Source organism: Microtus oregoni, unplaced genomic scaffold, assembly GCF_018167655.1.
Source record: "Microtus oregoni isolate MIOR12 unplaced genomic scaffold, Mior012 000001F_ref0000356, whole genome shotgun sequence".
In the NCBI taxonomy this organism is placed as follows: domain Eukaryota; kingdom Metazoa; phylum Chordata; class Mammalia; order Rodentia; family Cricetidae; genus Microtus; species Microtus oregoni.
In genome coordinates, this window is record NW_024543060.1 from 85,575,179 (window position 1) to 85,590,808 (window position 15,630).

Genomic DNA, 15,630 nt, shown 5'->3' on the forward strand with positions numbered 1-15,630 from the left:
GTAGAACTCAGATTGCCAAGGGTGGCATTTTAAAACCCCCACCATATCTCCTCAGCACACTGAATAGTTTCTAATTTTTAGACCAAATTGTAAAGCCTTACTTGTTGAAAATCAAGCGACTTTCCAAAAATGTGTCTTGCTCCGCTTCCATTTTGGGATTTACAAGGAATTAGCTTTACACTGGTTATAATTTTTCTATAAACACGCAAACATTTTCATAGCTAGCAAATAACCAACTTCAGTTGGAAAGGGCACTTGACTCTCCATCTCCGAGTCATTTTTAAACCACATCAATTATTTTTCATATGCAGCTGTTGTTTTTTTTTTTTTCCTTCCACACATGATCGCTCGGGGGGCATTTTTGCTTACCACACATTTCGGGAGAGAAGGAATGAAGGGGAACCAGCTCATCTACAAACGCCTTGCTTTTGTTGGAAGGGGGTGGGATAGAACCCCCAAGTAGAGACCGCTTAGTAACAGTGTGAGTGTTGAACATATCGGCTTAACTTTCCTTCAACGATAGCTAAAGAGTGATTTCCATTTTAATTTCTCCTATACTGTTTATTCGCCCCGTGAGAATTTGCCCTAGTGCTGGGAAGTGTGTATGAAAACTCGGAATGTTCTTTTGAGGCCTGCTGTGTGACTTGGCTATATAACACCGTGTATTATATACTGTGTTGTATACCATATTATATACTGTCTATGGCTATGGTGACACAGGCCTGCCATCCCTGCACTTCGGGAGGCTGAAGCAGGAAAACTGTCACGGTGAAGACCAGCCTGGGATGTATAGTAAGACATTGTCTTCGACGAAACAAGAGAAAACAACCCCGCAAATAAAAACAAAAACCTTGCACATAAAGCAAACTACACCAGGGAATAGAGCGATTAAGGGAATGGGGGTAGATAAGATGGTTTTGGATTTTTGAGTAGACTAAAAAGTGACAAGAAAGACCCGTCACTAAGGCAGTATAATAATAGAATTTATCACTATAAGCCTAAGAGGCCTCCTAAACTAATTTTTCTATAAACACGCAAACATTTTCATAGCTAGCAAATAATCATTTAATATCTACTGTCGAATGCCATCTTCCAGGTACTGAGGTAAAGTCTAAATAAACACTGACAAGAGAGACCAGTTCCACAACAATCTTATGACAGACACGCTGTCCTTAGTCCCATTTTACAGATGAGGAGCAGAGAGGTCGCAGTGACTTGCCCCAGGCCATGGAGTTCATAACTGACTCATTCCAGGTCTCTCAGCCGATGTTCTAATGGCTGAGCTCGCAACCTGGCCCAGGTCCTCACCATTTCCTGGGGCTGCTGGCTCCTCTGCTGTTCGCCAGCTCAGATACCAGGTAGACACTGGAAAGCTGTGGAAAATTCCCCTGCTCTTCAGTAGATAAGTGGTGGGCACGTGCATTACACAAAATGATTTCAAGCAAATACTGCTGTACGGCCTTAAGGAGTTGGATCCCAGTGAGTTAGAACTATCAAAATACTGCCACCAAGTTATTGCTTAATATGAAGAACAGGCCTTACAGATTCTGTTACAGGCGGGTGTGATGGTGGATGCCTATAGTCCCAACATTCAGAGATGGGACAGTTATCAGTTTGAGGCTAGCCTGGCCCACATAGCAAGTTCCAGGCCAGCCTAGGCTACATATGGAATTTCAAGACAGCCTGAGTAATAGAAAGACACTCTGTCTCTTTTAAAAAGGGGGGGGGGGGCAAGGAGAGAAAGAGCCGCATAATCTTCATGTATTTTACAATCATTACTGAAACTATAAGAGAAAGGAAATCCCTTGATCTGAAGAGCGGCTGCAGGCCACACTGAACTTCTCCCTGAGTGAGGAGTTCTAGATGGTAATGACTTTCCAGCTGTCAAAGGTAATGGCAAGATGATCTCTTAAGTCTGACATCTGGAATTAACATAGAAAGACAGAACATTTTTTTCTTTTTTTTAATTGATATTTATTGAGCTCTACATTTTTCTCTGCTCCCCTCCTTGTCTCTCCCCTGCCCCCTTCAATCCTCCCCCAAGGTCCCCATGCTCCCAGTTTACTCAGGGGATCTTGTCTTTTTCTACTTCCTATTTCCCATGTAGATTAGATCTATGTAAGTCTCTCTTAGGGTCCTCATTGTTGTCTAAGTTCTCTGGGATTGTGATTTGTAAGCTGGCTTTCTTTGCTTTATGTTTAAAAACCACCTATGAGTGAGTACATGTGATAATTGTCTTTCTGGGTCTGGCTTACCTCACTCAAAATGATGTTTTCTAGCTCCATCCATTTTCCTGCAAAATTCAAGCGGTCATTATTTTTTCCTCTGTGTAGTACTCCATTGTGTAAATGTGCCACATTTTCCTTATCCATTCTTCGAACGAAGGGCATTTAGGTTGTTTCCAGGTTCTGGCTATGACAAAAAAAGCTGCTATGAACATAGTTGATCACATGTCCTTGTGGCACGATTGGGCATCCTTTGGATATATACCCAAAAGGGGTATACTGGGTCTTGAGGAAGATTGTTTCCTAATTTTCTGAGAAATCGGCACACTGACATCCAAAGGGGTTGAAGCAGGTTGCATTCCTATCAGCAATGCAGGAGTGTTCCCTTTTCCCCAAAACCTCTCCAGCATAAGTTGTCATCAGTGTTTTTGATCTTGGCCATTCTTACAGGTATAAGATGGAATCTCAGAGTTGTTTTGATTTGCATTTCTCTGATGACTAAGGATGTTGAACATTTCCTTAAGTGTCTTTCAGCCATTTTAGATTCCTCTGTTGAGAGTTCTCTGTTTAGGTCTATACTCCATTTTTTAAAATTGGATTATTTGTTCTTTTGATGACCAATTTCTTGAGTTCTTTGTATATTTTGGAGATCAGACCTCTGTCTGATGTGGGTTTAGTGAAGATCTTTTCCCATTCTGTAGGCTGTCGTTTTGTCTTGTTGACTATGTCCTTTGCTTTACAGAAGCTTTTCAGTTTCAGGAGGTCCCATTTATTATGTTTCTCTCAGTGTCTGTGCTGCTGGGGTTATATTTAGGAAGTGGTTCCCTGTGTCAATGCATTCAAGTGTACTTCCCACTTTCTCCTCTATAAGGTTCAGTGCGGCTGACTTTATGTTGAGGTCTTTGATCCATTTGGACTTGAGTTTTGTGCATGGTAATAGATATGGGTCTCATTTTTCTACATATTGATATCCAGTTATGCCAGCACCACTTGTTAAATATGCTCTCTTTTTTCCATTTGATATTTTTTTTTGCTTCTTTATCAAAGATCAGGTGTTCAAAGAAGTGTGGATTGACATCCAGGTCATCTATTCGGTTCCATTGGTCCTCCTATCTGTTCTTATGCCAGTACCAGGCTGTTTTCAGTACTGTAGCTCTGTAGTAGAGTTTGAAGTCAGGGATTGTGATGCTTCCAGAAAGTTCTTTTATTGCCCAGGATTGTTTTGGCTGTTCTGGGTTTTTTGCTTTTCCAAATGAAGTTGAGTACCGTTTTTTCGAGCAGACAGAACATTTTATTAAAGAAGCAAAAGTTGTCAGGATGATTCGGCGTGAGACTGTGGCCAATACTTACTTTAGTGACTGGGATTTGGGTGTGGTGGCACAAGCCATAGATAGGCAGAGAATCTCAAGTTAGGGCCAACCTGGGCTACACAGTAAGTCCTGTCAAAACATAATGCCCACCGGGCGGTGATGGTTCACACCTTTGATCCCAGCACTCTGGGTGGCAGAGGCAAGCTGATCTCTATAAAGTCGAGGCCAGCCTGGTCTACAGAGTGAGTTCCAGGACAGCCAGGACAGAGAGACCCTGTCTCAAAAAACAAACAAACAAACAAACAAACAACAACAACAACAATAAAGCAACAACAAATGTCACCAGTAGTGTGTAGGGACACAGAACCTGAAGGAAAGACATTGAGTAAATCTTAAGTGTTGTAGTGATTCCTAGTGTCTTTACACACTGCTAGTGAAATCTGAAATTTTCATTTTCCTTACCAACCAGAGAAACAGGTAAACAACAGCCCAACTCAGCTCACTTCTGCCAGAAAGATCTCAGGCTAAATCCAATTCTGGAGGTAAGACGACATCTAGTGTTGGCAAGGTGTCACTGCACTCTGTCAAGACAGTGGCCATTTGGATTTATTTCTTATTTTTGAAAATAATATTGTTTGGCTTTGTTAAATGGCCAATTCTCAAAAATGGTTGGTGTTTGTTTGTTTCTTCTAAGCTTTTATATGTTTAGCGTGATTTTGGAGTAACCTCAATTCAAGTGTTAATGCCACTGTTTTATTTTAACCAAAGTAAAATACTCAAAGCAATAGTTAGCATGGCTCCAAGCAGGACATTTTTTGAGAAGTTGTTTTTCAGTGGTCGGGATGAGAAGTCAGTTAAGATCACTGAGCAAAGATGGCAAAGTAATGCTTTCAGTATGTGGCCTCCAACCTCCTCATGGAAAAGGAGAGTTTAAATGTCTCTTCCCAGGGGTAATGCCTTCAGTGAAGGAGAATACAGAACACCCTCTGTCCAGCTGTAGCCTCTGTCAGCATCTTTGTTCTTTCTTAACCTTTAGAGTCAGCCTCAGCAGAATCAAACCAAACCAAAGCCCCATCTTACGATGAAAGAAACCTTTTTACTTTCCCCCGAGAATGTCCTACAGGGCTACCTGCGTTCACAGTTTATCAGCTCCCAGACAGGTACACTGGCCACGTCCCGCAAAAATGAGTTCTGTTTATTTGCCAAGCGAACAACGGCTAAGGGGTGAAGTAGAAGCACGGACAAGAAAATACTGATGCAGCCGGGCGGTGGTGGCGCACGCCTTTCATCCCAGCACTCGGGAGGCAGAGGCAGGCGGATCTCTGTGAGTTCGAGACCAGCCTGGTCTACAAGAGCTAGTTCCAGGACAGGCACCAAAAGCCACAGAGAAACCCTGTCTCGAAAAACCAAAAAATAATTATATAATAAAGGAGGCTAGCAGAAAGTAATAACAGAACTAAGATTGCTGTAGAATGATAACTTTTTCTATCTTTTTTTTTTTGAAGATTTATTCATTTATTATACAGTGTTCTGCCTGCCTGTGTCCCTGCTGGCCACAAGAGGGCACCAGATCTCACTACAGATGATTGTGAGCCACCATGTGGTTGCTGGGAATTGAACTCAGGACCTCTGGAAGTGTAGCTAGTGCTCTTAACCACTGAGCCATCTCTCCAGCCCAACTTCTGTCTTTACTGGTTCTCAACACCCAAAGACAAATACCAGGTCTTTGGAACACTGCAGTTAAGATCAAATGCTGTGTCTCTACAATTCCTTGTACAATTCATTTCTACAATGCATAGGGACATTTTTTTCTAGTGTCTTGGACATTAAAACACCACCCAGGCTCCCCGAGGTTAGATGTCTTGGGGAGTTACACTCGGGTGATATTCTAGAAAATCCCACAAGCTTTCTGTCACGCAGTGAGTATATCTCTCAAGTATGTATCTATAAAGTCTTGTTCATTGGTACTGCGCTATGTGTTGGTCATGGTGAGATTAATACTCTTTTTTTCTTTTTACGGTTTTGCCCAGGTTAGCCTCAAACTCATGATAATCCTCCTGCCTCAGCATCTCTAGTGCTAGAAAAACGTAATTCTTTAATATAAATTTTAGTTATATCTTTATTCATTTTGCGGCATGTGTGCATGTATCTTCCTCCATCACGTGGGTCCTGGGTTTGTGGGGATCAAACCCAGGTTGTCAGGTTTGAGGCCTATCACAAGAGGGAATTCTTGCCTGGTATTGTAAATATGGTAAAAGATTCATCACAGCTAGGGAGGTCACAGGCCCTTGGGGGTGGGGAGTGGGAGTGGGGGACCTGATACTTTTTGTCCAGGGTATGCTGAATGGGTTTTGCTAAATGGGTATGCTGCCCATTTGTGTTTATATGTATGTATGTATGTATGTATGTATGTATACACACATATGGGTTAGTGCTGCCCTCTTTGTTGGTCAGAGACATTCCTCTCTGCGTTGGTCAGCGTTAATGCCGACATTCATAACTGGTCAAAAGTGCTGAGAATTAGTGACTAGCTAGGCTCACGCCCTAAAAGGGACATAGACCTCCCACCAGGATCGGCAGTCCCAGTAGAAGAGGGGAGGGGTGTGTGGAAAGACAATAAGAGCTGGTGGATGGGGAGCAGCGCCTTGCAATGTCATCTTCTGGTTATGACGTTGACGATGTGTCCATTGACCTTAGGATCTTACAGTAGCTGTAGTTCTGTCCGAGATCAGTCAGCATCCCAGCGGGAAGCCTGGATCTAACTCAGTGGGTTACTTTTAAAACAAGAGGGTGTGGAGTGGGAAGGAGTGTGCTGAGGGTGCCAGGGGGAAGGGGAGGGGAGATTTGGTTTGGATGCAATCAGGTGTTGGAAGATAAAGGTAGCCTTTGAAAAAACAAACCTCACTTTATGCTTTCCGAGACATAAGCTTGGCTTGGCTTGGCTTACCAAGTGATGCGCCAGGAATAGAAAAGCGAGGTGCTGATTCGTTTACCTCGATCTTCCTGGAAGCCATGGCCTTTGTTTAAGCATGCACCTTTTTGATGGTCTCTGGGTCACCTCCAAGTCAGAAAGTCTCTGTGGCTTGCTAGGGAGTCATTTAGGATGCTTTTTTATGCAAGTCATTTTCTTAGTTATGTTTTTCTTTTTCAGAGAACAATGGCTAAGTTCAGCTCCAATGGAATTCTCATAAATTCCAAATTAGTCATGTTTGCATTAATGCGGGTTTAATCACAATCCAGGACAAGTGGGTAAGAACAGAGCGCCCCCTTCCCCACAGTATACCACGAGCATGGAAAATCATCTCGTGTGTTTTACAAGGCTCTCTAAGACCTTTGCAGGCTGCAACAGATAACTTACTGTAAGGAGAAAAACACTAACAGGCATCTGTTATGGGTCTAATACACGGTATTTCATCACCTACAGAATTAAGTTAGAAGTCAGACTAGGTATCCCCAGGGTTCTGAGCTTAAATTTTATGATTTGTCAATTCAGAATTAATAATTGGAGTGTAGTTGAGTGCCAGGACCAGTAATTAATTGTTCTTCTATTACCATGTATTTTTTTAGATTTGTTTTTTTTTTTTTTTGCAATCTTATTTTTGCAAGTATGTATTGCATTACAGCAGTGTCTGGTGCCCACAGAAGTCAAGAGAGAGAGAAAGAGAGATGAATTCCCCTGGAGATGAAATTTTGGATGGTTGTGAATGTGGGTACCGAGAATCAAACCCAGGTCTCCTGCAAGTGGAACCAACACTCCAGCTCGTTGTCAGCATATTTTAATAATATAATTGATAGTCTTTAGGCCTAGGCCAATCTGAAATCTTCAGTTACTCGGGAACAATTTTTGATTCATATAGGGTTAGGTCTCCCGATAAAGAAAAAAAAAAGGTACTGTTTTTACACGGGCTTCCTATCACAAGAGAACCGGTATCTAAAACATTGGGATTATGGGAAAATTAAATGGGATTCTGATCGATATCTTTCCATCCGTTAGATTAACCCTGGATGGGTTAATTCCCTATATTCTTATTTAAAAACACATGTAAAGGGACCGCCCTGGTCTCTGGAACTGGCTAAGATTAGAAATCAGAACGACAGAGCCACCCCGACTCGACTTGACCCGGTCTCAACCTCTGTACTGACCCCACTTCGGTGCCTTTCTCTTGCGCTCAAGTAGTCTCGCCTTCCCCAGCTTCTATTAAAAACCGGCAAGTGGGCATTCTAAAATAGAGTCCTCTCGCGTTAAAGGGGACCACGCCAGGGGCGCTCCCCAAGTGCTGCATCTGTGGGAAGGTGAGCAGGGACCTCCAGAACCCGAACTCGTTCTCTCCGCTGAAGGACAGAGTAATAAACTTGCAATAGCAAAAACAAAACACAACGAAATAAAACAAAACAGAAAAATAAAAATAAAAAATAAAAATAAAATAAAATAAAATAAAAAACCGTCGGCTCTCCAGGGAGAAACAGAGAAAATCCTTGCGGCGAAGCAGAAAAACCCGGGGCGGTTCAGTTGCCCCACTTTAGACGTTGCCTGGCACTGAGATGCAAACTCGCGCTTTCCTCTGGTTGCCAGGAGACAGCGCTCGCCATCTCCTCCAATCAGCAAGCGCGTTCTTTGAGTCCAATCACCGAAGCCGAGAGAACGCGGGCGGGAGGTGAAAGGTGACGCCTTTACTTTTGGCGGCCATTTCTCCGAGCGCTGCGCGGTCCGGGTCTGCGGCTGCTGCTCCGGTCACGCACGAGGGGTTTGCAGCGGCGGGGTCGGCGGCGAGCGGGGTGTAGCGCTCGCGGGTGTTCGCGATGGTAAGGAGGACGAGCCCTGTGGGCAGGGCGAGGGGGACGGCCCGGCTTGGCGGGGCTTGCGGCGGGCAAGCGCCGTCCATTCATCCCCATGAGGCGCCGCGCGGCTGCACGCTCGCTCCTTCTCCCCGCCCGGCGGAGGGAAGCCCTGCAGCGCGCGCCTCGGACCCCTTCCCGTCCCCGAGTCCCCCGGCCGCCTTTTGCCGCGTTGTTTGGGGCCACAGGGAAGGGGTAAACTGAAGCGGGGTTTCGCTCCCCGCGAGCATACGCCACAGTGCGCCTTCATCATTCCGTGAGGTTGACACCCCAAGCTCATTGTTCCCTGGAACCGAAGGCCCGGGCCACCCCTCCATTCATCTGATGCTGTTTTTAGGGCGCCAGGGACTCATGCAGACCCTGCAGTTTCTCAGGTGTGGGAGGGAGGGAGGCAGATGAACAGCCCGTTCCAGATGTAAGCAATTGGCGCGTAGTGGCCATCGCTAAGCGGGAAGCTGACAGGATGCCCTGGGAAGGCGCCTTGGGAAGTTAGAGCGCCGAGGAGAAGCACCCCTCTTTAAAAGGTGGCACTTCACCGGAAATCTAAGTGACAGGAAGAGCAGGTGGAAGAGTGTGTCACGCGCGAGCCCTAACCAGAAAGTAGGTTGACCAGTTGAAATCCACGGGAGCCAACAGGTGCTTGCAATAGTGGTTTTGAATTAAGGACCGCTCATGCTGACACGTGCTGGAAGTGTTGGCTTCTCGCCCTTGCAGAAGACCTGGGCTCGATTCCTAGGTCTCTCAAGGCCTGTTAGGAAGTTTGTCTCCTTCAAGCGCAGTTGGAGAACATTGGAGCGTTTTTTAAGCCACGACATCACATGACTTGATAGATGCTTTAAAAATAGTGGTTGCTTTGTGGATGATAAATTATAGGCAGTGGAAATTGGCTACTGATTTAGATCCTGCCCTCCAAGATCCCCTCATCTTACAGTTTATTAACCAAACTTCTCAATTTCTTTGGGATGATGGATGAGTAGATTTGGGATTGTTGGTCCTGAATTTAAAGGGAATTATTGATTTTTGCAGAATAAGCTTGATACAGTTGCATTGAGAGGCACTGGTCATGATAAAAACTGGAGACCCAGTCCTGCCTCCCACAGTGAAAGTGAACCTGATTTGCCCTCTGCATCTTTCTGTCGTTTTGCATTGGGCACTCTTCTTATGTCTGCAGCAATCTCCTCAGACGAGTGCCTTTATTTCTTTAGAGCGTGGGTAGTGAGTAGGTATTTGGGGGTTTTTGTTGTCTCAACACTGCTTGGAATAGAACCAGTGGCCTCTTGCATGCCAGACCAGTGCTTTGCCATTGTGCGTTCTCCACCCCCACCTAGTATTCAGTATTTGATTGCTTTGTCAATGAGTTAAATGTGAAGTTGACTAAATGGGTATTTAAATATATCTGACACTCTCCAACAAATTGTAACGTGCCGGTGAATCAAGTTGGCCCTGACTAGATGCCCCTGAAGTCTTGCTTGATGGTTTGGTAGAGGTGGAAGCCGAGCTGAGCAAAAACGATCAAATGGTGCTTTTGTTTTCTTGCAGAGTTTACCCCTCAATCCCAAGCCTTTTCTCAATGGACTGACAGGAAAACCAGTGATGGTGAAACTCAAGTGGGGGATGGAATATAAGGGCTACCTGGTCTCTGTCGATGGCTACATGAACATGCAGGTAAGCCCAGGAGTGCCGGCAACAGTAAGACTGTTTATTTCACCGTCTCCTCAGAGGTTTACTGTGACTGATAAGTACACAATTAAACTGACAAACAGAAAGCAGAATTGAGGATTAAAGTGCCCTGCAGGGAAGATGTTGAACTGATTTACTTAGTACTAAGACCCAGAATCAAACCAGAACCCCACCATGAACTTTACTATGACAGCCAAAGAAAGAAGAGCTTTGGCGTCTGGTTTCTGATACCATTTTATTACAGAAACCAAAACCTCCCAGCACTTCCTTTTTCAAAGAATCTATAAGAGAAAATTTTAAATTGTTTTAATGAGTTCTAAAAACACAGCATGAAAGCGATTCGCTGACAGCATTTTGTCATGGAACAGAAACATGAAACAGAAGAACTGGAAATGGACTGTGCCTTCGCTTATGTAGTGATTCATGGTGTATCCCTGGCTAGCCTGGGACGCGCCATGTAGACTGGGCTGGTCTCGAACTCATAGTCATCTGCCTGACTCTGCCTCCCTAGTATAGAGATTAAAGACATGTGCCTTTGTCTGTTTTTTTTATTTTTATTTTTTGTTTGTGGTGGTTTGGTTGTGGTTTTTGTCCAGGTCTTAAAGGTTAGCTACATGGATACCTTAACCAGAAATGTAGCTAACAAGCATATGAAAGTTTTTGTTCTGGAAAATTCTTGAAATGAGTCATTCACAAAGGCTATAGAAAAATCACAGTGAAAAATACTGTGGAATTAGTGAGGAAAGTTCAGTTTTATGAATATGCTGACAAACCACAGAGTGGTGTTTTAAAAGTAAGTTTTGTTCTACCCCAGCACCTCATAACTCAGAGTGGTGATGAAAGCCTGTAATTCCATCATTCGGTGATAAGAGGTAGGAGGACCAGAAGTTAAGCATCTTCTTCAACTACATGGAGAGTTAAAGACCAGCTCAGAATACATGAGACCACCTTATATTTGGCTACATTTCCTAAATGTAGCTTCCCCAAGTTACAAAATGTATCTGAGTAAGCCTAGTTTCTGAGTTGCCTCATTTAGCCAAAACTTACTGTCTGGTTGGTGCTGTGATGGTACTGATTGGTTCTTGATTCGGTGGTGGGAGATGATAATGTAAGAGATAATCAGGTATGATACACAGCACCATGATAAAGCAAACCAAGGGGCTAGAGGATGCAGTAAGAAACACGCCATGAGCATCCCGGAGAAATCGCCTCAGTTGAAAAGGGCAGCAGATGCAAAGCGTCCGTCCACAGGCATGCTCGGTGTGTTCAGGGTGCACGCAGCAGAGTCGGGGTCAGAGAGAGCTTCTTCAGCAGTGGTGAGGGGTTTGGATTTAATACACGATGGGAAGCTTTGGGGCATTATTGTAATTTAGAAGCCAGTTAAGTGTTGGGACATGTAAAATCAGTGGCTCTTCATGTATTACATCTGATAGCAATTATACAAAATGAGTAGTCTCACAAACGTGTTTTTGGTGATAAGTTCTCTAGGTGTTTTGTTTTCCTCCAGAGAAGAAACACCTAGCGGGTTTTAAATGCCTTACACCACATCTTCCTATTTTTCATGTCCACCACCTGCTTATGAAGGAAGAGTCCTTCTCTTATTTTGCCCTTGGTGGTCCCATATGGCATTGGTAGTGGGTTTTTTGTTTTTTTTTTTTTAAATATGAGAATGCCAGCTAAACATTTTAAATTTAAAATTGGAATAGAGTTTGGCTGAAATAATTTTACAGATGATTCTTGTCTTGATTTTTTTTTTCCTCCCAAATGAGTACATGAATTTTTCAAAATCTTCTTTGGTTTGGTTAATATATTTTAGTCATAGGTTTTGTACACCCATCTTAATATGATCCATAATGTTTTGCTGTGAGAAAAAGTTAATGTCTGATTCTTTGGATTTTTAGAAACTTGAAAAGTTATAACTCATATTGGAATGGAAGCTTTCTTTGATAATCAGAAATAACATCTAGAAGGCATAACAGCTTTGAAACAAGCTTTATTATATATTAGTTTTGTACCATGCATGTCTTAATACAGAAGATCCAGATACAAGAGTAACAGAAAGCTAATTTTCTACTTACTAATTACGATACAGTCTGAGTTGGTGAAGTCTCATCTCAGTCACTGCCCTCACCAGCAGGTGCCACACTGTTCTCTTCTTGTGCAGTTATACTAACATCTTTCTTTCTATCTAAAGCTTGCAAATACAGAAGAATACATAGACGGTGCGTTGTCTGGACATCTGGGTGAAGTTCTAATAAGGTAATGAGCGCGTTTGTGTGTGAGGAGTTACTGGTGAAACTCAATCTGCTTACATCAGTCTTTTAGTTTGGGAATTACTTTAAAGGAAAAAAGCCAAAAGATTTAACAGTTCTCTGCATCTAGACTTTAGAAGCCTTTGAAATTACTAAATTTGTTGGGAGATTTCAGTTCATCCTCAAGGTTTTCCTACTGTTGATTACATTTCCCCGTCCTGAGCTGTAACCTGTCTCAGTGTCCTGGGTTACACAACTTTGAAGTCTAGCTGCCGAGGATTTGTTGTATTCATTTTCTAGTATGATATCTCTATCCTGATAAGTTGCAGGTGAAATTGTGATGACAGTGCTAGAAGCATGTGCCGTGTGCTTTTAAACATGTCTGTATAGCACCACAGAGGAGGGTGACAAGCTGAGTTTAGTATCCAATTTGAAAATGGAGCAGTGATGATTGTGCGTGGTTTGAGTGAATCAAAACGGACCTTTGTTTTGTTTACAGGTGTAATAATGTTCTTTATATCCGAGGCGTTGAAGAGGAGGAGGAAGATGGGGAAATGAGAGAATAGCATCTTTGAGGTTTTTTTTTATATATATGTATTTCTATACAATAAAGATTTGGGTCTTTTCAACTTGACTTTTGAACTATTTCTATGCAGACACTTGTATGCAAAGCGCAAATATTGAAGCAATGGATAATCATAGAACTAATGCTTCAAGAGCCCCCAGTTTTATTCAGGGTGACTTTTTGGTAAGCCCACTGATTTTTTCTATAAAGGATAAATAAGTTTGTGCTTTAGAACTTTTCTGAAGGTGAGTTTCAGCCATGGTAATTGTATTAACTGAGACTTAGCTGTGTCGTTTAAGGTTTTCAAACCACTTTAACATGCTTAAAGTTAAACATTTCCTTAGTATTTATATTTATTGTATTAATAAATTATATATCAGTATAGACTAATGAAAACTGAAATAATTACGGAGATAGAGCATAACAGAAACCGACGTTCAAGCTAAAGGTGTGTGGTTTGTTCACTGAGTTGTCGGAGCTTACTGTGAGGTAACCAGTCTCATAATCTGAGGCCATAGTCTATAGTTTGTACATTTTAAGCCTGTCCAGTTGTTTTCAGAATAGCACATTGTTAAAATGTACATTCGTAGCAATGAACTTCCTTATTGCTTTAGAAAATATGACTAAAATTCTCATGCTTTGAGGGAGGGAGGTCATTCTGCTATAAATCATGCTTCCTATAATTCTATCAATAAAGTCCTTTGGATGTGTCTCCAAAGGGGACAACCTAAAGTACAGTATTTCTTAGCTCATGGGGTGATGGCACTGAGCAGTGGCTTTGCAGAAGACAACAGCTGCCATGCCTACTCCTGTAAACGTCAGCCTTGCATCACTGAATGCCAACGTCGTATAAAACATTTGCTGATTAAATGTCTTCATGCTCCTGTTGAACTAAAAAAATACTCTTCCTCCTGTGTTTTTGTTCTTGTATCACCAATTAAAAGTAACTCCTGTTTACTATCAGATCGAGGTCTCGAACGGTAGACCAGTCGTCTTCCCAGCTGAAACAGGAAAAACATAATTTTCTTTGGCATAACGTTTCTGTTGCAGTATGTAGAATGTCAATATTGAACTCTTTACATGAATAAAATGGCTTAAAATAGGAGTTATAGGAGATGGATAGATGTCCAGCATGCTTGGCAAATGGGGGCACCTTTAGAATACCGAAGACGGTGGAGTGATGAACAGAAAGTTAAGGAGCAGTAGCTCAAATACGACTGGCTAGGAGAGCACCGTGTTGGCCACTAACGTTGCCTTCCCTAGTGCTCTACCTGGGTTTCCCTTCAATGGCTGCGAGGTGCGTTGTTGAGCCTGTTTGAGAAAACCATTTTAATCCTTGTTGGGTCTTGGAAGTGTTTGCATTAGGAGCTTTTAAGGAAACCTGTGATTCATACCTCTCCCTTCTCTAGTGAATGTGTATAACTTAGGTGTTTGGGTGAGGGAACTGCCATGTTGTGCTGATCATGATCGGAATCCCCAGTGTGCCTCGGAAGGTTGGGCAGTTCTCATGTGGACTGGACTAGGGACCATGCTGGCAGAACACAAACCTTCTTCTTGGGCTGTGCTACTGCTCTTTCCAGAGCAGCTTTTAGCCGCTCCTCCTGGTGTCTTTGCTTTTCTCTCATCTTCTCTTCACGCAGCCTGTCATAGGTAAGGAGGTACATTCTTATTAGAAATTCTCTAATTCATAAAAAGCAAAACATCTACATTTGTTCCCCCCCCCATGGGCCACAAGAGGGCGCCAGAGCTCAGGACGGATGGCTGCGAGCCGTGCGTTCAGCAGGAATCGAACTTGGGGCCTTTGGCAGGAAGGGTGATCGGGCCTTGAACAGTGCTTAACCGCTGAGCCATCTCTCCGGACGGCTAAACATCTACATTTGTGTTGCTTGATAATGAACTATCCACGTGTAAGGTTCCCATAGCGATGGCTTTGAATATTTGGCAATGGTAAGGCATTTGATTTCATCATTTTGGAAAAGTCCCTCTTCCCAGTCTGGTCGGAAGCAAGGCCATGCCTTCCCCTCTCCATCCCACTGAAGTCCTTTATACCACCGCTACTTTAGCTCCCAGCTACCTCCCTCACCTGCCTTTAAAGTTTCTCAACCTGGGGCCAAACCACTCTTCACACGGGTCACATCAAATACCGCATATCATATTTACATTACTATAACAGTAGCAAAATTACAGTTTTGAAGTAGGAACTAAATAGTATAAACTGTACTAAAGGGTCGTAGTATTAGGAAGGTTGAGGAGAAAAAGTTCTTTTGAAAACTAGGACTGTGTGCATGTTACTGTAGGAAATAAGTTATAATTTACTCTCAAGACTGTTGCTACTATAAAAACCTGAGGCCATGTGTCAGGAGCCATCCTCCGCTAAGATAAGTTTGCTTCATATTCTGTGAGAGCCGTCACCTTCATTTTTACATGAGCAGATGGTATCCCTGTGCACCAGTAATATTAACAATATCGATGGCTAGCATGTCACACATGCTCAGTGCTTTTACATTGATTTGATACATCAGCCCTATGAAATAAATATCACAGCTGCCTACAAAGCAGCCTTAATGAGATAGACTAGACAGATGTTCCCTGCTTACGTCACAGTGGTTGTAGCTAAAAGGGCAAGCTCCATGCCCATATCTGCCACACCAGAGCCACAGTGCTCACCTGCCCCTCTGCGTGTGCCCCTTCGCTAGAACATGAACACTGACTACATCAGCATTCCCCACGTGCCGTGTGATAGCAACGATGTTATGCTATCA

General features: G+C 43.1%; 2 protein-coding genes across 2 annotated transcripts in view; one reads left to right on the plus strand and one right to left on the minus strand.

Moving 5' to 3' along the window:
• The first annotated feature begins 8,191 nt into the window (after positions 1–8,191).
• Snrpf (small nuclear ribonucleoprotein polypeptide F) lies at positions 8,192–12,937 on the plus strand. Its single transcript, XM_041671099.1, has 4 exons — positions 8,192–8,338; positions 9,911–10,036; positions 12,246–12,310; positions 12,803–12,937. The coding sequence occupies exons 1-4, from the start codon at positions 8,336–8,338 to the stop codon at positions 12,867–12,869; spliced, it is 261 nt and encodes an 86-aa protein (XP_041527033.1). The 5' UTR covers positions 8,192–8,335; the 3' UTR covers positions 12,870–12,937.
• Positions 12,938–13,743: 806 nt separating this feature from the next.
• The window catches only part of Ccdc38 (coiled-coil domain containing 38), a 36,122-nt gene continuing 34,235 nt past the window's right edge, over positions 13,744–15,630 (minus strand). Inside the window, 2 exon segments of the mRNA XM_041676156.1 lie at positions 13,744–13,869; positions 14,416–14,509. Of these exon segments, the coding sequence (XP_041532090.1) occupies positions 13,744–13,869; positions 14,416–14,509 (220 nt within the window).